The 21951-nt window shown below is 42.3% G+C and overlaps 1 protein-coding gene across 2 annotated transcripts in view; it reads left to right on the top strand.

The window, feature by feature from the left end:
- Nucleotides 1–21519, top strand: part of cbll1 (Cbl proto-oncogene-like 1, E3 ubiquitin protein ligase) — a 39005-nt gene extending 17486 nt beyond the window's left edge. Inside the window, exon 6 of one of the 2 annotated variants that reach the window (XM_060843293.1) lies at nt 19760–21519. In XM_060843293.1, the coding sequence (XP_060699276.1) occupies nt 19760–20801 (1042 nt within the window). In that variant the 3' untranslated portion in view covers nt 20802–21519. The remainder of the gene's footprint in view (nt 1–19759) is intronic. The other variant, XM_060843294.1, reaches the window with a different exon arrangement.
- The last annotated feature ends 432 nt before the right edge of the window (nt 21520–21951 follow it).

Below are 21951 nucleotides of genomic sequence, written 5' to 3'. Positions count from 1 at the left end.
TTTAAAGCTAAGATAGGTAATTTTTTAAACAGTAAAAGAATTAATGGTCATGGTGAGAAGATGTGTAGGTGGACCTGATGCCATTAAACGATCAGCCATGATCTTATTGAATGACAGAGCAGGCTCAAAGGTCCAGATGGCCTACTCCTGCTCCTGAGTTCTTATGTCTCAGTAGTTAGCACTGCTGCATGACAGTGCCAGGGACCCAGTTTCAATTCCAGCCTCAGAAGACTATAGAGTTTGCACATTCTCCCCATGTCTGTAAGGGTTTCCTCTGGGTGCTCTGCTTTCCTGCCACAGTGTAAAGGTGTGCAGGTTGGGTGGATTGGCCATACCAAATTGCCCTTAGTGTCCAGGGATGTGTAGGTTGGGTGAATTAGCCATAGGAAATCAGGTTTTATAGGGGCTGAGTCTGGATGGGACATTCTTCTGAGAGTCGGTGTAAATTTGTTGGGCCAAATGGCATGACTCCACACTGTAGGGATAATCTGATTCTGTGTTTATCTATAAAGAGATCTGGGTGTACATACACAGTGGTCACTGAAAGCAAGTATGTGGGTGCAGTAAACAGGAAGGATTATGTATGTTGGCCTTCATTGCAAGAGGGTTTGACTACTGGAGCAAGGAAGTCTTAGTTCAGATGTAAAATGCCTTGATGAGACCTACACCTAGAGTTTGTGTGCAGGTTTCCTTACTAAATAACAGATAAACTTCCCAAATGGGTAACCTTCGAGGTTTATAAAATCAAAGTTAAAAATCACACAACATCAGGTTATAGTCCAACAGGTTTAATTTGAAGCACACTAGCTTTCGGAGTGACGCTCCTTCATCAGATGATTGTGGAGGGCTCGATCGTAACACAGAATTTATCGCAAAATTTGCAGTGTGATGTATCTGAAATTATAAAATGAAAAATTGATTGTCTGTTAAGCCTTTCATCTGTTAGAATACAGTGATAGTTTCAGTTCTTTCATGTGTAAATCACAAAACCCTTTTTTTTAAAGTTGCATTCTCGGGTTAGCTGTTAACAATGGTGATAGCTAGACAATATGTTGAAGGTGTTAGCCCCCTGTGTTCTCTGTCTATGACCTGATGTTTAGATTGATTCTAATCTAAAAAGTGAGATAACAGAGTTTTACATAAATTCATGCAGCTTTTGAGCTCAGAGTTCTACATGAATGTATGCAGTTTTTCAGCAAAGTGCAATGTAACTCTGCAAGTACAAATTCACCACACAAAATATATGTGTGCATGTGGGTCTTTGTCTGTCAGTGTATGTGTGGGGGGGTTGTGAGTGTGAGAAAGTGGATGTGTAGTGAGTGCAGAGTGTCTTAAGTCTGTGAGGGGATGCATGTGGGAGTGTGTGTGTCTGTACGGGTGTGTGTGGGTGTCTGTGTGCGTGTCTTTGTGTACCTGTATCTGTGTGTGTGTGTGTGTGCGTGTGCGCGTGTGCGTGTGTGTGTGTGTGGTGTAATGTGACATGAACCCAAGGTCCCAGTTGAGGCCCTCCCTATCGGTACCGAACTTAGCTATCAGCCTCTGCTTGGCCACTTTCCTCTGCTGCCTGTCCTGAAGTTCATCTTGGAGAATGGTCACCCAAAGGTCCAAGGTTGAATGTCCTGGACCACTGAAGTGTTCCCCAACTGGGACGGAACCCTCCTGTCTATTGATTGTTGTGCGGTGCCCATTCATCCATTGTCGTAGCCTTTGCTCGGTTTCCACAATGTACCATGCCTCCGGGCATCCTTGCCTGCAACGTATAAGGTAGACAACATTGGCTGAGTCACATGAGTACCTGCCATGTACACCTCCCACCTTGTATCACCACTATAACAGCTAACCCGAGAATGCAACTTTAAGAAAAAGGGTTTTGTGATTTACACATGAAAGAAGTGAAACTGTATTCTAACAGATGAAAGGCTTAACAGACAATCAATTTTTCAATGTACAATTTCATTTACATCACACTGCAAATTTTTGCTATAAATTCTGTGTTACGATCGAGCCCTCCACAATCACCTGATGAAGGAGCGTCACTCCGAAAGTTAATGTGCTTCCAATTAAATCTGGTGTTGTGTGATTTTTAACTTTGTACACCCCAGTCCAACACCGGCATCTCCAAATCATGTATAAAGTCAAAAGCATGGAGAGGGTGAATATCCAAGGTCTTCTGGGAGTTTGGGGGAGCCCAAAATTATAGGTTTAAGGTGACGGGAAAGATTTAAAAAGTACATGAGGGGTAGCTATTTCATGCAGATGTTGGTGTGTGTATAGAACAAACTGCCAGTGGAGGCAGATACAATTATAACATTTAAAAAGCATCTGGATAGGTACATGAATAGGAAGTATTTAGAAGGATATGGACCAAATGCTGGCAAATGAGATTAGCTCAGATCGGGATGTCTGGTCGGTTTGGATGAGTTGGACTGAAAGGTCTATATCCATGATACACAGCTCTGAGTGCAGTATAAGTTTACCAGACTGATTATTGGGATGGCAGATTTGTCATACAGAGATCTATTGGATGGTTGACTTCAGAACAATGAGAGGAGATCTCAGTCAATGTGTAAAGTTCTGACAAGGCTAAACAGACTGAATGCAGACGTAATGCTTACCCTGACTACTGAATCCAGAATAAGAAGAGTGATCTCAGGGTACTCAGGCTATTTTGGACTGAAATAAGAAATTCCTTCACTTAGAAGATGGTGAACCTGTTGAATTCTGTACCACAGAAGGCTATGGATGTGGTTGATGAATATATTTGGGAAAGGAATAGATTTTTTGGAGACTAAAGGTGTTCAAGGAATTTGGGAAGCAAATAAATATAGCGTTGTTATAGAGGATCAGCTCAAATCATATCTAATAGCAAGTAGGCTTGATGGACCAAGTGTATCTTGGCATTTCTCTGGTCGTGTTTGGTAACAAAGACTTTGGCATTAATAGCTGTTGTATGTCTAAAGTTTCACTGTCTCTGGTAGGATTTCCTTAACAACAGGAGGTAGGTGATTTAGGCAGATCAGATTTTTTTCTGCTACAGACAACAGGAAAATACCTCTCATGGTCCCTTGTTGACAGTAGTTGCAATTCTATGTTCCTGATGATGGAGAATTTATTTTTCTTCCTAAATTCAATGGATGATTATCTTGCTGTGAGCAAAAGCCCACCATGTTCAAAGGCTGCCATAATGTTAAGGACCTGGATGGAGATGGATTTGTTAAGTATGTGCAAGAAAATGTTATTGTTCAATATGTGGATGTACCAACTGGAGAATGAGCAGAATTTGACCTTCTCTTAGGAAATAAGGCAGGCCAGTGACTGAGGTGTCAGTGGGGAGGCACTTTGGAGCAAGTTGTCAAAATTCTATTAGTTTTAAAATAGTTATGGAAAAGGATAGACCTCATCTATAAGTTAAAATTCTAAATTTATATGAGGCTAATTTTGATGTTATGAGGCAGGAACTTTCAAAAGTTGATTGGAGGCCTTTAAAAATAACATAACGAGAGTTCAGAGACAGTATATTCCAGTTAGTGTGAAGGACAAGGCTGGTAGGTGCAGGGAATGCTAAATGATCAGAAAAATTGAGGCTCTCATCAAGAAAGTGAAGGAGATATATGTTAGGTACAAACAGCTAGGATCAATTGGATCTCTTGTTGGGTATAAGGAGTCTACTTAGAGTAATAGAGTAATACAAGATGGAAACAGGCTCCTGGACCCACGTTGATGCATGGTGACTTAAGAGGGAAATCAGGCTGAAGGGAGAGCTATAGAGCAATAAGCCTAACATCTGTGGTAGGTAAGTCAAATTAAAATCCTGAGAGATAAAATATACGTGCATTTGGCAAGGCAGGGTTTGATTAGGACTGTCAGCATGACTTTGGGCATAGGAGATCATGCCTCACAAATTTGAAGAAGTTCTTTGAAGAAGTGACCAGAAGATTGATGAAGGGCGGGCAGTAGATATACCTATATGGATTTCAGTCTGGCCTTTGATAAGGTTTCACATGGTAGGCTGCTCTGAAACGTTAGATCGCATGGAATCCATGGAGCTGGCAAATTGGATACACAATTGGCTTGATGGTAGGACACAGATGGTAATAATGGAAGGATGCTTGTCGGACTGGAGGCCTGTGACTAGTAGAGGCCTTGGGCCGGTTGCTGTTTGTTATCATTGTCAGTGATTTGGATGAGAATGTACAAGGCACGATTAGTAAATTTGCACATTACACTAAAATAGGTGGTATCCAGGACGGTGAGGAAGGTTATCAGAAATTGCAGCAGGGCTTTGATCAGCTGGTGAAGTGGCCTGAGAAATGGCAAATGGAGTTTAATATGGATAAGTATTGCATTTTGGGAAGTCAAGTCAAGGTAGGAGTTTCATGGTGAATGGCAAGGCCTCAAGGAGTGTAGTGGGACAGAGTGAGTTTGGAGGTCAGGTACACAGTTCACAGGTAGAGGAGTCACAGGTAGAGAGGGCAGTGAAGAAGGCTTTTGGCACATCAGTCTAGGCATCGAATATAGAAATTGGGAAGTTATGTTGCAGTTATACAGAACATTGATGAGGTCGCACTTGGAGCATTTGTTCAGTTTTGGTCACCTTGCTATAAGAATGATGTTATTCAACTGGAAAGAGTGCAGAAGATATTTACAAGGCCAGGACTAAAGGGTCTGAATTATAGACAGAGGTTTGACAACCTCGGCCTTTTTTTTTAGAGTTTAGGAGACTGTGGGACAATCTTCTAGAAGTGTATAAGATCATGAGAGGCATGGATAGGGTGAATGCACTCAGTCTTTTTCCTAGGGTTGGGGAATTGAGGACTAGAGGGCATCAGTTAGAGGGGAAAGAATAAAAGGGAAGCTCAGGGGCAACGTTTTTACACAGAGGGTGGTACTCCTATGGAATGAGCTTCCAACAGGAGTGGTTGAGACAGGTACATTAACAACATTTGAAAGGCATTTGGACAAATACATGGATAGGAAAGGTTTAGAAGGATATGGGCTAAGTACAGGGAAATGGAGTTAGTGTAGATGGACATTTTGGTCAGCAGGGACCAGTTTGTGCTGAAGGTCCTGTTTCCGTGCTGTAGGACTCTGACTCTATGGGATTATGGAAATCCAGAGAGATTCTACTAATACGTTAAGGAAAAAAGAGTGACCAGGGAGAGAATAGGGTCCCTTAAAGATCATCAAGGCAGTTTACGTATGGAACCAATGGAGATTGGTGAGATACAAAAGACTGAAGGGTGGCTAATGGAACATAGAACGGTATAGGCCCTTCTGCCTTCGATGTTGTGCCAGCCTTTAATCCTACATTATCCTAACGTGGTGCTATTATTTGAGAAAGGTGGTAAAGAAAAGCTAGGGAATTGTAGACTGGTGAATGTGAGGTCAGTTGTCGATGGAGGATTCTGAGGGACAGGGTGTACTTGCATTTTGAAAGGCAAGGACTAATTATGGAGAGTCAGCTTGGCTTTGTGAATGGGAAATTTTGTCTCACTAACTTGGTTGAATTTTTTGAAGAAGTGACAAAGAACACTAATGAACACAGAGCGGTAAACGTCTTTATGGACTTAAGCATTCAACAAGGTTCTGTATGGTAGACTGTTAGCAAGATTAGATCACATGGAGTCCAGGAAGAATTGGCCAATTGGATACAAAATTGGTGTATTGGTTGGAAATAGAGGGTTGTTATTCAGACTAGAGCCCTGTGAACAGCGGTATTTCGCAAGGTTTGGTACTGGGTCCACTGCTTTCATAATTTATATAAATGATTTGGATGTGACTATCATAGGTATGCTTAGTAAGTTTACAGATAATGCCAAAATTGAGGTGTATTGGCCAGTGAAGAAGATCATCTTCATACAACAGGCCCTTGTTCAATCAAGCCAATGGACCAAGGAGTGGCAGATGGAGTTTAATTTAGATAACTGTGCGGTGTTGCATTTTGGTAAGGCAAACCATAGCAGGGCTTATACAGTTAATGGTAGGGCCCTTGGAGAGTGTTGCCAAGCAAAGAGACCTTGGTGTATAGTTCCTTGAAAATGAATAGATAGGATCGTGAAGAAGGCATTTGGCAATCTTGCTTTCGTTGGTCGATGCATTGAGTATAGGAGTTGGAATGTCATGTTGCAACTGTACAGGACATTGGTGAAGCTACTTTAAGAACTGTGTTCCATTCTCGTCTCCCTACTAAAAGAAACATGTTGTTAAACTTGAAAGGGTTCAGAAAAGATTTACAAGAATGTCATTAGGATTGGAGAGTTTGTTCTTTTGGGAGAGGTTGAATAGGCTGAAGCTTTTTCCCCGGAACACTGGAGGCTGAGGGGTAACCTAATAGAGGTTTATAAAATGATGAGGAGCGTGAATAGAGTGAATAGCCAAGGTCTTTTTCCCAGGGTAGGGGAGTCCAAAACTAAAGGGCATGGGTTTAAGGTGAGAAGTTAAAGATTCAAAATGGACCAAAGGGGCAACTTTTTCGTGCAGAGGGTGGAGCATGGATAGAATGAACTGCCAGAAGAAGTGGTGGAGGCTGGTACAATTACAATATCAACTGGATGGGTATTTGAATAGGAAAATTAAATTAGATCAGTTTAGGATATCTGGTCAGTGTACATGAATTGTTTCAGACCTGTATGATGCTGTGACTTTAGTTAGAATCCATTGAGGCCACAGACTTGTTTTTTCAATAATTTGATTGCTTGTTATAGAACATAGAACAGTACAATACAGGAAAAAGCCCTTTGGCCCAAACGTTGTGCTAAACATGACACCAAATTAAACTAATCCTTTCTGCCTGCCCATGGTCGACATCCTCCATTCCTTGCTTATTCATGTGTTTACCTGAAAGCTCCTTAAATGCCCCAATTGTATCTGCCTCCAACTCTACCCCTGGCACTCCGTTCGAAGCACCTACCATTCTCTGTGTTAAAACAAAAACTTACCCCTCACTTCTCCTTTGAACTTTCCCCTCTTACCTTAAATGCATGCCGTCTAGTGATGGACATTTCAACTCTGAGGATAAAGGTTCTGTCAATCCTAAATATTTCCTCTTGCTTTTAATTTATGTCATAGAACACTACATCCCCTTCGGCCCTCGATGGTTCCACAGGTCGGTGCAACAATCTGAAGCCCATTTACACTATTCCATTCTCGTCCATATGCCTATCCAATGACCTTTTAAAAACCCTGAAAGTTGGCGAGTCTACTACTGTTGTAGGCAGTGCGTTCCATGCCCCTAATACTCTCTGAATAAAGGAAATTAGATTAGATTAGATTAGACTTACAGTGTGGAAACAGGCCCTTCGGCCCAACAGGTCCACACCGACCCGCCGAAGCGCAACCCACCCATTCCCCTACATTTATCCCTTCACCTACACTATGGGCAATTTAGCATGGCCAATTCACCTAACCTGCACATCTTTAGACTGTGGGAGGAAACCGGAGCACCCGGAGGAAACCCACACAGACACGGGGAGAATGTGCAAACTCCACACAGTCAGTCGCCTGAGTCAGGAATTGAACCCGGGTCTCTGGCGCTGTGAGGCAGCAGTGCTAACCACTGTGCTACCGTGCCACCTTATATGTCTTAATTAAGTCACCTCTCAACCTTCTTCTAATGAAAACAGCCTCAAGTATCTCAGCCTTTCCTCGTAGGACCTTCCCTCCTAACCAGGCAACATTCTAATAAATCTCCTTTGAACTCTTTCCAAAGCTTTCTCATCCTTCCTATAATACAGTGACTAGAACTGTGCACAATACTCCAAATGTGCCGCACCAGAGTTTTGTACAGCTACAACATGACCTCATAGTTCTGAAACTCAGTCCCTCTACCAATAAAAGCTAACACACCATATGACTTTTTAACACCCCTATTGACCTGGGTGGCAACTTTCAAGGATCAGCGTACCTGGTCATCTACATTACCATGAATCTTGCCATTAGCCCAATAATTTGCATTCCTGTTACTCCCTCCAAAGTGACTCACCTCACACTTTTCTGCATTGAACTCCATTTGCCACCTCTCAGCCCAGCTCTGCAGCTTACCTATGTCTCTCTGTAACCTGTAACATCCTTGGTCACCATCCACAACTCTCCCGATGTTAGTGTCATTCACAAATTTACTAACCCATTCTTCTGTGCCCTTAGCCAGGTCATTTATGAAGATGACAAAAAACAGTGGACCCTCAAACACATCCTTGCGGTACTACCTACAACAAAGCTAAAGGCTCTGCAATCTCCTCCCTGGCTGCCCTGAGAATCCTAGGATAAATCCCATCCAGCCCAGGGGACTTAATGTTTTTACACTTTCCAGAATTGCTAATACCTCCTTTATGCGCCTCAATCCCACCTAATCTAGTAGCTTGTATGTCAGTATTCTCCTCGACCACATTTTTCTAGTGTGAATACTGATGAAAAGTATTAATTTAGCACTTCCCCTACTCCTCTGACTCCATGCACAACTTCCCACGCAATATGCTTGATTGGCTCTGATCTTACTCTAGTCATTCTTGTATTCCTGATATACCTGTAGAAAGCCTTAGGGTTTTACTTGATCCTATCCGCCAACAACTTCTCATGTCCCCTTCTGGCTCTTCTTAGCTCACTCTTTAACTTGTAACTCTCAAGTGCCCTCACTGGGACATCACATCTCTAAATGAGCCATCACATGTCTCTAATGCCTTGGAATTCTCTTTAACGCTACTTGCCAAGGACATTTCATGGCACCCTCTTGTTCTCCTAATTTCCTGCATGAGTTCTTTCTTGCTTTCTTTATATTCCTTCCTGCTTTCTTTGTGTTGCTTGTTGCTGTTTTCTCATGAATGGTCATTCATCTGTGGAATCCTGCCACAATGTTCTGGATGCTAGTATGGAGAGTATCAGTCGCTCCTGTGGATATTGAAGTCCTCACTGCTACCACAAAAGAAAAATGATCATCCTTCATGGAGGACATTAATGCCAGTGTTGACGTGACTGTAATTTCTGGAGAGGACCCTCCTGGGAAAAATGGGGTGGGAAAAGACAATATTATCCTATTGTTGAGATGTGTCTAGGTTAGACTTGTTAGAATTTATTCTGTCAGAGGGACAAGTACAGAACATTGATTTTAGATCAAAACCTTGACATCTCCTGGATTATGCCATTGTTCAATTCAGAGACCAAAATGATGTTTATCGCTTGATCCATGTGTGGTCTGATGCATGATGGATAAACTTGGCAAACCATGTCAATCCCACAAATTTGTCCTCACTAACATCTGAGGCTCATACCAAAATTGAAAGAACGATATTGTGGTATCAAGCAACCGTTCATATAGTCATACTCATGGAAGCATACTTATACTATCCCAGACACCCCATCACTGGAGAATAGCAGAAGTGCTGTATGCTGGCAAGGAGGAAGTTACCTTGGGAGCCTTTAACAATGACTCCAGACCCCATCAAGCTCCCCTTCCCACCACACATCCTTAGCTTGTGAATCAGTACACCTCCACGTTGAACACCAGCTGAAAGAAAGTGACAAGGATGTAGACTGTTCACTGGGTGAGGGACTTCAGTGGCCCATCACCAAGAATGACTCAAAAGCACCATGACTGTCTGAGCAGGTCAAATCTTAAAAGACACAATTGCTAGATTTAGTCTGCAGCAGATAGTGAATGAACCAACAAGAGGAAGAAATACACTTGATATCATCCTCAGCAATCTGCCTGTGTCTGTACCAATATAGGTAAGAGTGACACAGTCCCTTTTGAGACAAAGTCTTATCTTCATTTCGCAGATAGCGGCCATCGTGCTATGTGGCATTAGCAGCTTGCTGAATGGCATAGACTTCAAACTGTTTTAACAGTTCAAGACTAGGCAAATGTGACAGTGTTCAGACGTAATCAGCCAACAGGTCTTTTTATGAATGGCAGGCAGTGATGCCACAAGGATCAGTGCCAGGACCTCTGGTATTCATAATATATACTAATGATTTGAATGAGGGAATTAAATGTAATATCCCCAAATTCGCAGATGACACAAAACTAGGTGGGAAGTTGTGCTGTGAGAGGACAGAGCGATGTTGCAATGTGATTTAAATGAGCTGAGTGAGTGGGCAAATGCACGGCTGATGCAGTATAATGTAGATAAATGTCAGATTATCCACTTTGGTAGCAAAATCTTAAAGGCTGCAACTTGCGATGGGGGGGTATACAGCAAGACTTGGGTGGCCTTGTAAGTCAGTTACTGAAAGTAAGCATGCAGGTAGTAAAGATATCAAGTGGTATAAAGGACTTTATCACAAGAGACTTCAGGTATTAGAGCATTCCTCTTCATTTTGCTCTCCACATCCCAGATATTTCAGCTAACCTTGAGAAGATGATTTTGGGGCGGCCTGCTCAAGAAGCAATATACAATCTGTTCCAGCCAACCTTATTAGCCAGTGTCAGACCTGGATGTCTTCCTGCAATTATACAGGGCCTTGAGTGCAGTTCTGGTCTCCTTGTCTGAGAAAAGACATTCTTGTTACAAAGGTAGGGCAGCAAAGATTTATCAAACTGATTCCTGGGATGATAAGACTGATGTATGAGGAGAGGTTGAGTGCTTTAGGATGAATTCGCTGGAGTTCAGAAAGGTAGAGGTGCCATTGCAGAGAAACCTATGAAATTATAACAGGACCAGACAGGGTAAACACAGGAACTGTGTTCCTGATTGCGGGGCATCAGAACCTGGGGTCACAGTCTAAGGATACATAGAGTCATAGAGATGTACAGCACGGAAACAGACCCTTCGGTCCAAACCGTCCATGCCAACTAGATATTCCAACCCAACCTAGTCCCACATGCTAGCATCTGGCCCATATCCTTCTAAACCATTCCTATTCATATACCTATCCAGATGCCTCTTAAATATTGCAATTGTACCAGCCTCCACCAAAAATTTGGCAGCTCATTCCATACATGTACCACTTTCTGCGTGAAAAAGTTGCTCCTTAGGTCTCTTTTATATCTTTCCCCTCTAGTTCTGGACTCCCCCACCCCAAGGAAAATACTTTATCTATTTACCCTATCCATGCCCCTCATAATTTTGTAAACCTCTATCTGGTCACCCTTCAGCCTCCGACGTTCCAGGGAAAATAGCCCCAGCCAGTTCTGCCTCTCCCCATAGCTCAAATCCTCCAACCCTGGCAACATCCTTGTACATCTTTTCTGAACCCTTTCAAGTTTCACAACGTCTTTCCGATAGGAAGGAGACCAGAACTGCACACACTATTCCAACAGTGGTCTAACCAATATCCTGTACAGCCACAACATGAAGCCCCAACTCCTACTCAATACTCTGACCAACAAAAGAAAGCATACCAAATGCCTTCTTCACTATTCTATCTACCTGCGACTCTGCTTTCAAGGAGCTATGAACTTGCACTCCAAGGTCTCTTTGTTCAGCAACACTCCCTCAGACCTTACCATTAATTGTGTAAGTCCTGCGAAGATTTGCTTTCCCAAAATGCAGCACCTCGCATTTATATGAATTAAACTCCATCTGCCACTTCTCGGCTCATTGGCCCATCTGGTCCAGATCCTGTTGTAATCTGAGGTAACCCTCTTCGCTGTCCTTACACTTCCAATTTTGGTGTCATCTGCAAACTTACTAACTGTACCTCTTATGCTCGCATCCAAATCATTTATGTAAATTTCAAAAAGCAGAGGACCCAGCATCGATCCTTGTGGCACTGCAATGGTCACAGGCTGAAAAACAACCCTTCATTACCACCCTCTGTCTTCTACCTTTGAGCCAGTTCTGTATCCACATGGCTAGTTCTCCCTATATTCCATGAGATCTAACCTTTTAACCAGTCTCACATGGGGATTCTTGTCGAACACCTTACTGAAGTCCCTATAGATCACATCTAGATTAGATTAGATTACTTACAGTATGGAAACAGGCCCTTCGGCCCAACAAGTCCACACCGACCCGCCAAAGCGCAACCCACCCATACCCCTACATTTACCCCATTACCTAACACTACGGGCAATTTAGCATGGCCAATTCACCTGACCCGCACATCTTTGGACTGTGGGAGGAAACCGGAGCACCCGGAGGAAACCCACGCAGACACGGGGAGGACGTGCAAACTCCACACAGAGAGTCGCCTGAGGCTCTGCTCTGCTCTGCCCTCATCAATCCTCTTTGTTACTTCTTCAAAAAGCTCAGTCAAGTTTATGAGACATGATTTCCAATGCACAAAGCCATGTTGACTATCCCTAATCAGTCCTTGCCTTTCCAAATACTTGTACATCCTGTCCCTCAGGATTCCATCCAACAACTTGCCCACCAGCGACGTAAGGCTCACTGATCTATAGTTCCCTGGCTTGTCCTTATTACCACGTTAGCCAACCTCCAGTCTTCCGGCACCTCACCTGTGACTATCGATGATACAAATATCTCAGCAAGAGGCCCAGCAATCACTTCTCTAGCTTCCCACAGAGGTCTAGGGTACACCTGATCAGGTGCTGGGGATTTATCCACTTGTTTGTTTCAAGACATCCAGCACTTCGTCCTCTGTAATATGGACATTTTGCAAGATGTCACCATCTATTTCCCTACAATCTATATCTTCCATATCCTTTTTCAGTAAATACTGATGCTAAATACTCGTTTAGTATCTCCCCCATTTTCTACGGCTCCACACAAAGGCCGCCCTGCTGATCTTTGAGGGCCCTATTCTCCTCAAAGATTCGGGCCCTATTCTCTCCCTAGTTGCCCTTTTGTCCTTAATATAGTTGTAAAAACCCTTAGAATTAAGGAGAATCCAATGTGCCAAAGCTATTTCATGTCGCCGTTTTGCCCTCCTGATTTCCCTCTTAAGTGTACTCCTACTGCCTTTACACTCTTCTAAGAATTCACTCGATCTATCCTGTCTATACCTTACATATGCTTCCTTCTTTTTCTTAACCAAACATTTAGTCATCCAGCATTCCCTATACCTCCCAGCCTTTACTTTCACCCTAACAGGAATATACTTTCTCTGGATACTCGTTATCTCATTTCTGAAGGCTTCCCATTTTCCAGCTGTCCCTTTACCTGCGAACATCTGCCCCCAAACAGCTTTTGAAAGTTCTTGCCTAATACCGTCAAAATTGACACATCTCCAATTTAGAACTTCTCAACTTTTAGATTTGGTCGATCCTTTTCCAGCACTATTTTAAATCTATTAGAATTAATTGCAACATTTAAGAGGCATTTGGATGGGGATATGAATAGGAAGGGTTTGGAGGGATATGGGCCGGGCGCTGGCAGGTGGGACTAGATTGGGTTGGGATATCTGGTCGGCATGGACGGGTTGGATCGAAGGGTTTGTTTCCATGCTGTCCATCTCTATGACTCAATGGTTGGTGGCCCCAAAGTGCTCCCCCACTGACACCTCAGTCACCTGCCCTGCCTTATTTCCCATGAGTTTTACATCTCCTGTAGTAGGTACATCCACATTCTGAATCAGAACATTTTCTTGTACATGCTTAACAAATTCTTCTTCATCCAAATCCTTAACATGAGAAATTTTTTCCTGAGAATGGTGAGCCTGTGAAATTCACTACCGCAGAAAGCATTTAAGGTTAAAACATTGTAAGATTTCAAGAAGAGTTGGATATATCGCTTGGGGCTAATGCAATCAGAGGATATTGGAGCAAAAGCTGAAACAGGCTATTATGTTAGATGATCAGCCATGCTCATCATGAATGGCGGTGAAGGGCTGAGTGGCCTACCCATGGTCTTGTCCTAAATTGAAGTTGTCATTTGTCACTGAGACTGCAGGTTTTCTTTAACAGCAGAAAAAGTTTGATGTGCAGAAAAAAAGAAAAAGCAGACCATGATGTCTAAATCACAATACAGTTAGAGTGATCTCAAAACACATCGCAAAACAATTTTTTAGAAGGATTCCTAACACTATCCATTAGAGTCTTAATTCCAGATAAATTACACCCCCGTCTCAACTCTTTACTCTTCTGATTAATTGATTTCCTGACTGTTTCCTTGCCATGAATTGAGACAATTCTGGAATCCTTGCCAAATCTCCAAAAATGATTTTTTTCCATAAATCTGAAAGCCTAAACTTTCTCAGTTCTAATAACCAGTTAATTTCTAACCAACTTCCCTGGTCTGGAAGTTTCACAAACTTAACTCTTATGGTGAGGTGACCTTTTCTATCTACTACCCTGAATCATCCTCTAAACTAACTTTAAGTTAAGTATTGGTGTGTTATGAACACATACTTGCTGCTTGAATTTAGAAAAACTTGCTCACCCTAGATTGTTCTGAACTGAAACCAAACCTTGTATGTTTGCCTGACCTCTATGCCACTTTCCTGTGCTATCACCATGGTACTGCACGGTGGCTCAGTGGTTAGCATGCTGCCTCACAGCGCCAGAGTCCCAGGTTCAATTCCAACCTTGGGCGACTGTCTGTATGGAGTTTGCACATTCTTCCCGTGTCTGTGTGGCTTTCCTCCGGGTGCTCTGGTTTCCTCCCACAGTTCAAAGATGTGCAGGTCAGGTTAAATTGCTCATGGTGTTAGGTGCATTAGTCAGAGGATCGGTTGGACCAAAGGGCCTGTTTCCACACTGTAGGGAATCTAATCTTTTATTAGTATCCAATTTCTGTATTGAATATGTTCAATGATTGAGCTTCCACAAGCTTCTGGAGTAGTAAATTCCAGAATCTGACTCCCCTCTAAGGAAAGAAATTCTTCCATCTCGAATGGTCAACCTCTGATCCCAAGACTATGTTCCCCTATTCTAGACTCACTAGCTAGGTCCTGCCCATGCCCACCTCACTGAGGTTATCATTCATTCCTTGAAATACTAGAGAATATTGGCCGAGTTTTCCCCATTTCTTATAAAACAATCTCACTATCCCCAGGGTTCAATTGGCGAACCTCTGTTGGGCTCCCTTTATGGCAAGGAAGTGGACCAAAGCTGTACACAATACTATTCCTCTTTGCCATTCCACATTTCACTTATCAATTTATGGTATATAGCTTCACTTTAATAATTTACTTGACCTGCATTGTACACTCGCTCGCTGGCTCTCACTTGCTCTTTCTACCCCCTCATCCAAGGAGCTCTGGTTTTGATTCCTTTGACTTGTGCCCTTATTGGAATATATCCTGAAACAGCTCGTGAAACTTCGCATGCAATGATCACTCACCTAAGTGTTCCCCACAGTCATTTGATCAACTCAGTTCAACTCCTTTCCCACTAGCAGTTCCAGTAATACCTCCTCCTTAGTTGGACTGAGAACGCCAATCAAGAAAGTTCTGTTGAACTCAATCCTGAAATTCCTTCCCCCATTACATTACCCTATCCTGTGATACTCCCCCAGATGATATTTGAAGGTTAAATCACGTTGAATACAGGGAGAGCTAGCCATTTGGATACAAAATTAGTTCGAAGATAGGAGACAGAGGGTCATGGTGGAGGGTTACTTTTTGGACCAGAGGCCTGTGATCAGCAGTGTGCCTCAAGGATTGATATTGGATCCATTGCTTTTTGTCATTTATACAAATGATTTGGATGTGAATTAGTAATTTTGCAAATGACACCAGAAGTGGTGGTATAGTACAGAGGCAAGAAAGTTAGTGAGGTGATTCACTTTGGTAAGAGTAACAAGAAGATGGAGTATTGGGCTAATGGTCGGATACTTGGTAGTGAGGATGAGCAGAGGGATCTTGGTGTCCATGTACACAGATCTCTGAAAGTTGCCACCCAGGTAAATAGTGCTGTGAAGAAGGCATATGGTGTACTGGCTTTTATTGGTAGAGGAATTGAGTTCCGGAGTCCTGAGGTGATGTTGCAGTTGTATAAGACTCTGGTGTGGCCGTATCTGGAGTATTGTGTGCAGTTTTGGTCGCCATACTATAGGAAGGATGTGGAGGCACTGGAACGGGTGCAGAGGAGGTTTACCAGGATGTTGCCTGGTATGGTAGAAAGATCGTATGAGGAAAGGCTGAGGCACTTGGGGCTGTTTTCATTGGAGAAAAGAAGGTTTAGGGGTGACTTGATAGAGGTGTACAAGATGATTAGGGGTTTAGATAGGGTTGACCATGAGAACCTTTTTCCACGTATGGAGTCAGATATTACGAGGGGGCATAGCTTTAAATTAAGGGGTGGTAGGTATAGGACAGATGTTAGGGGTAGATTCTTTACTCAGCGAATCGTGAGTTCATGGAATATCCTGCCAGTAGCAGTGGTGGACTCTCCCTCTTTATGGGCATTTAAACGGGCATTGGACAGGCATATGGAGGAAAGTGGGCTAGTGTAGGTTAGGTGGGCTTGGATCGGTGCAACATCGAGGGCCGAAGGTCCTGTACTGCGCTGTATTTTTCTATGTTCTATGTTACCGCAGAGTACAACAGGACCTTAAACAGACGGGCAATTGGGCTGAGGAATGGCAGATAAATGTGACATGCTGCATTTTGGTAGGGCAAATTAAAGCAGGAATTAGAAACTTAATGGTAAGGTTTGCTGAACAACTAGACCTTAGGGTTGCAGGTTCATAATACCTGTGAAATGGAGTCATGGGTAGACAGGGTGGTGAAGAAGGCATCTGGTACATGACTTTATTGGTCAGTGTGTTGTGTATAGCAGTTGAGGTGACATGTTGCTGCTGTACAGGGCATTGGTTTTGGAATACTGTATTCCATTCTGGTCTCTCTGCAATAGAAAAGATGTTGTGAAATGTGAAATGTGAAAGGTTTCAAAAATGTTTTACAAGAATGTTGCTAGGTTGAAGAGTTTGAGCTAAAGGGAGAGGCTGCATAGGCTGAGGCTACTTTCCCTGGAGCATCAAAAGCTGAAAGATATCCCTATAGAAGTTTATAGAAGTTATTTATGAGGGCATGGATAGGGCGAATAGTCTTTTCCTCAGTTTAGGGAAGTCTAAAACTAGAGAGCATAAGATTAAGGTAAATGGGGAAAGACTTAAAAGAGACCCAAGGAGCATCTTTTTTCTCACAGGCTGGCAAGTGTAGGAGGTGATGGAGGTGGGTACAGTTTTACAGCATTTAAAAAGCATCTAGATAGGTAAATGAATAGGAAGGATTTAGAGGGGTATGGGGCAAATGCTGGCAAATGGAACGCAATTAGGATATCTAGTTAACATGGACAAGTTGGACCAAAGGTTCTATTTCTCCGCTGTACATCTCTATGACTCTGACACTAGTTAAACTCACCCAAAATCGCAATCTATATTTTTGAACATCACTGTATTCTCCTCCACATCATTTATATAGACACACATGTGTACGAACAACAGGGATCCCAGCATTGATCCGTGAGGTTAACAGATTTCATGTTAAAGATAACCCTTCCATTTCTATTCTTTGTGTTCTATGACTAAGCCAGTTCTTCACTTATTTTACCAGCTCACCGTGGAACCCATTTGACTTCATCTTTTGCATCAGTGTGCCATGAGGGACCTTGTGAAAGGCCTTGCTGAAGTCCATGTTCACAGCATCTAATGCTGCGCCCTCATCAATCATCATTGTCACTTCGTCAAAAAACTTGAATCACATTGTACCCCACACGAAGCCATTATGCTAATTGTTCATACGTCCATATTTTTCCACAACTGAGTAAATCCTATTCCAAAGAATCTTTTCCAATAATTTCCCTACCATTGATGGAATGTTCACTGGCCAATAATTTCCCAGATTATTCTTGTTGCTCTTCTTAAACAAGGAACAACTGTTCTCCAGTCCTCTAGGACCTCTCCTATGACTACAGATTTTGTACAAGGTCCCAGAAATTTCTTCACCAGCTTCCCTCAATATTCTAAGATAGATCCTATCAGATTCTGGGAACTTGTCTATCTTAATGCTTGTTAAAACATCTGACACTTATTTTTATGACCCAGAATATCAATATATCACTGCCGAGAATCAATAGCACCATGACCATCTCCTTTGTGAATACCAATGCAATGTATTCAAGGAACAAAGAAAATTACAGCACAGGAAAGACCCTTCGGCCCTCTAGGCCTGCACCAATCCAGATCCTCTAGCTAAACCTGTTGCCTGTTTTCTAAGGATCTGTATCTCTCTGCTCCCTGCCCATTCATTTATGTATCTTAGACACCTCTTAAATTACACTATTGTGCCTGTCTCTACCATCTCTGCTAGCAATGCCTTCCAGGAACCCATCATCGTCTGCGTAAAGAACTTTGCTCGCACATCTCCCTTAAATTCTTTCCCTCTCATCTTGAATTCATGCCCCCCCGCCCCAGTAATTGAGTCCCCTACTCTGGGAAAAAGCTTCTTCCTATCTAGCCTATCTATATCTGTCATGATTTTATAGTCCTCAATCAGGTCCCCCTTCAACCTCCATCTTTCTAATTAAAATAATCCTAATCTACTCAATCTCTCTTTATAGCTAGCACCCTCCATACCAAGCAACATCCTGGTGAACCTCCTCTGCACCCTCTCCAAATCATCCACGTCCTTTTGGTAATATGGTGACAGAACTGTACGCAGTATTCTAAATGTGACTGAACTAAAGTCCTATACAACTGTAACATGACCTGCCAACTCTTGTACTCAATACCCTGTCCGATGAAGGAAAGCATGCCATATGACTTCTTGATCACTCTATCGAACTGCATTGCCACCTTCAGGGTATAATGGGTCTGAACACACAGATCTCTCTGTACGTCAATTTTTCCCAGGGATTTTCCGTTTAGTTTGCTCTTGAGTTGGATCTTCCAAAATGCAGCACCTCGAATTTTTCTGAATTGAACTCAATCTGCTATTTCTCTGCTCAACTCTCCAATCTGCCTAGATTCTGCTGCATTCTCTGCAAGTCCCCTTCACTCTTTGCTACTCCACCAATCTTAGTATCATCTGCAAACTTGCTAATCAAGCAAATAGTCAAAGACTTCACCCCTTCCTCCAGCTGTACATCTAAGTTTCCTCTTTTATCCTTGAGTAAATCTCTAGCTGCCTTCTTGCTCCTTATATACACATATAACTCCTTCGGATTTTCGTTAATCCTGTTAACCAAAGACATTTCATGGCCCCCTTCAGCCCCTAATTCACTGTTTGAGTTATTTCCTGCTATCTTTGTGTTCTTTGAGGGCTCTGTCTGTCATCAGTTTCCTTAACCTTGTGGATGCCTCCTTTTTCCTTTTGACTGAGCTCTCAATTTCTCTTGTCATCCAAAAGTCCTGAATCTTGCTGTCCTTATCCTTCACTTTCACAGGAACATGCAGATCTTGAAACCCAATCAACTGGCTTTTAAAAAAATTTCTTATAGTCCAGCTGGTCAGTTTCAGCTGTCCATCTGTGATGTAGAAAAATATATTAAATTATCTCTTTTAGAATCTTAATGCAGATCTTGGTTAGACTTTTAATTAATACCTTTAAACCCACTCTGTTCTAATAATTTTATTAATTCACCTCATGATTCAATTACACCATTTAAAAGATTTAATGTCTCAGCTAATTTAAATCAATATCTTTAAAAATGTAAAAGAGAAATTCTCAGGCAGCAATCGCCTCTTTCCCTGTGATACTTTGATTTTATTTCCTATTTATTGGAAACGCCTATTCTCATCTCACTTACTTCCCATTGCCGCTTTTAACTGACATTCTCAGCTCCCTCCTTGCAGGGCATTTTCTGGCTAACTGAATACAATAGATTAAATTGTGGCATAAATGCTTATTACAACAAATGGTTTTGGTTATTAAAATATAATATTATAGAAACTGACAGAACCTATTTTCATTTCTTTAGGTGTAGTGACCCAGTTCAGCGCATCGAGCAGTGTTTACGAGGCTCCCTATTCATGTGTAGTATTGTCCAAGGCTGCAAGCGGACCTATCTTTCTCAGAGAGATTTGCAGGCACATATCAATCATCGACATATGAGAACTGGGAAGGCTGTCATTAGATCACAACCGGAGCCACTCCATCCTGCAATGGGACCTCCAGCAGAAATAGCTGAGCGCTTTCTGATGCCACAAGATAAGCACCATATTTCGCATCTTCCTCCTAAACAACATGCCATCTTGATGCCGCCACCCCCTCTTCAGCATGTGTCACATGATCACTATAGCCAGACTCATGAGGATATTCGTCCACCGCCCACTGAGATGCCTCTTCCTCCACCACCGAGGTCAGTGAATCAGGAAACCTTTCGAATTTCAACTGTCACAACAAGAAAACACAGCAATCTGATCACTGTTCCTATTCAAGATGACTCTTCAAGTACAGGAAGTCGCGAGCCCCCAACAGCTGCACCTCATCATCATCCTGAATACCAGAACAATCCAGTGGTATCTCATCCACATCACATGCTGCCTCCACAGCAACACTATGCCCCTCCTCCTCCCCCTCCCCCACCAATAAGCCATCCCATGCCTCACCCAGCACAGGCTGCTGCCAATCCCCACATGGTGTACAACCAGGCTCCGCCTCCACCTTTGTCAGCTGCTCCACCTCCAATCAACCCACCACCAGGACACATCTTGGCTCCAATGCCACCATATCTGAACCATCCACCCCATGGACCACCCCCTCCTCAGCATACTGGTCCTCCTGTCAACACCCCCCCACCCCCTCACCACTATTCTGCCTCCACAATACCACAATATACAGAAGACCAAGGAACACTTAGTCCTCCATTTACTCAGCCTGGAGGGCACAGTCCAGGTATTGGTGTTTGGCCTGCTCCCAGAGGTCCTCCTCCACCAAGGATTCAAGTCCCACCTCCACAGGCTCCATTGCCTGGACCACATCACCCTGATCAGACACGATATAGGCCGTATTATCAGTAAGTCATTAGATGGATTGAATGGAAGTACTTCATTGTTCCAGGATGTAACATTGCTTCTGCAAATGCAAATTTCTTGACCTTTTTGAAGGGAACCTGCTTCTGGAGAGATTTTGATGCAATAAATTATTCACAAAGTTGGAACTGTCTGTGTGTCAACAAACTTGCAATTGAGTTTTCATGTCCAATATGTACTAATTGCATTTTTTAAATGAAAATGAGAATACTAGCATCTAATATAAGTTGTGGAATTTGCCGCAAATGTGAAGAAGGTCTAAGTAAATGAGGGAATTGTATGAAGATTCTGCTGGAACTGACAGTTAACCTGGTTAACTGATCTCAAGGTAGAGGAACAAGTGACCGTGAATTTTTTTTATTAACCATTTAGAGAGCATGTGTTACAAAATGTAATATTTTAAAACGTATCTTCCACAGCCTTTCTTTGGCTCATTCATGCTTCACACTGTAATCGACATCTACAAAATGTTCTGTAAATAGATCAAAAAATGTAATAAATTCAGTGTTGTAAATTTATTAACCTCATTGTAAAACCTTAAATGTTGACAGCAGTAAGGTTGTAAAATTAATGCCATTTAATAGGCGAGCAGGTTTTTTTTTTGATTATCAATGTTTTAAATGTACAATCTACCTGCATTAGAATATTAAAGTGATTGCTGACTTTTCAGGGGTTTGCAGTCTCTGGACCGTGTAACATTGTGGCCTAAGTCAATATTTTGTTCACTGTCCTCAGCCTTCCAGCTTAGATAATGTTTCATGAATGAAAACGATTCAATTTACTTGAAAAGGTTAGAGTAAACTTCAGAAAAGGCTAATGGCAGTCCTTTCGATTTGTATTAATTTCAATTAAAAGTACTATACATCATGTGATATATGGAATCAATAAGGAGGATTTATCTAATTAGTTATTCTTGAAATCTGCTACCAAAGATGAGTGAGATATGGTCTCAGTTGGCCTCTGTTTTAAGTAGTGCTTGTCTTAATTAACAAGTGCCATGACTCAGTGGGAAGTGCTTTGAAAATCAAGCACTATTATCTCCAGATTATTCACAAAAGTTAAAAGATTTGATTTAAAGATTCCCCCAGTTTATCTGCTTTCCAGACCCAGCTTGTTAGAAAGCATGAATCAGATTTCT

Source organism: Hemiscyllium ocellatum, chromosome 23, assembly GCF_020745735.1.
Source record: "Hemiscyllium ocellatum isolate sHemOce1 chromosome 23, sHemOce1.pat.X.cur, whole genome shotgun sequence".
In the NCBI taxonomy this organism is placed as follows: Eukaryota; Metazoa; Chordata; class Chondrichthyes; order Orectolobiformes; family Hemiscylliidae; genus Hemiscyllium; species Hemiscyllium ocellatum.
Note: the sequence above shows the minus strand (reverse complement) of the source record. Positions and strands in the feature narration are given on the sequence as shown.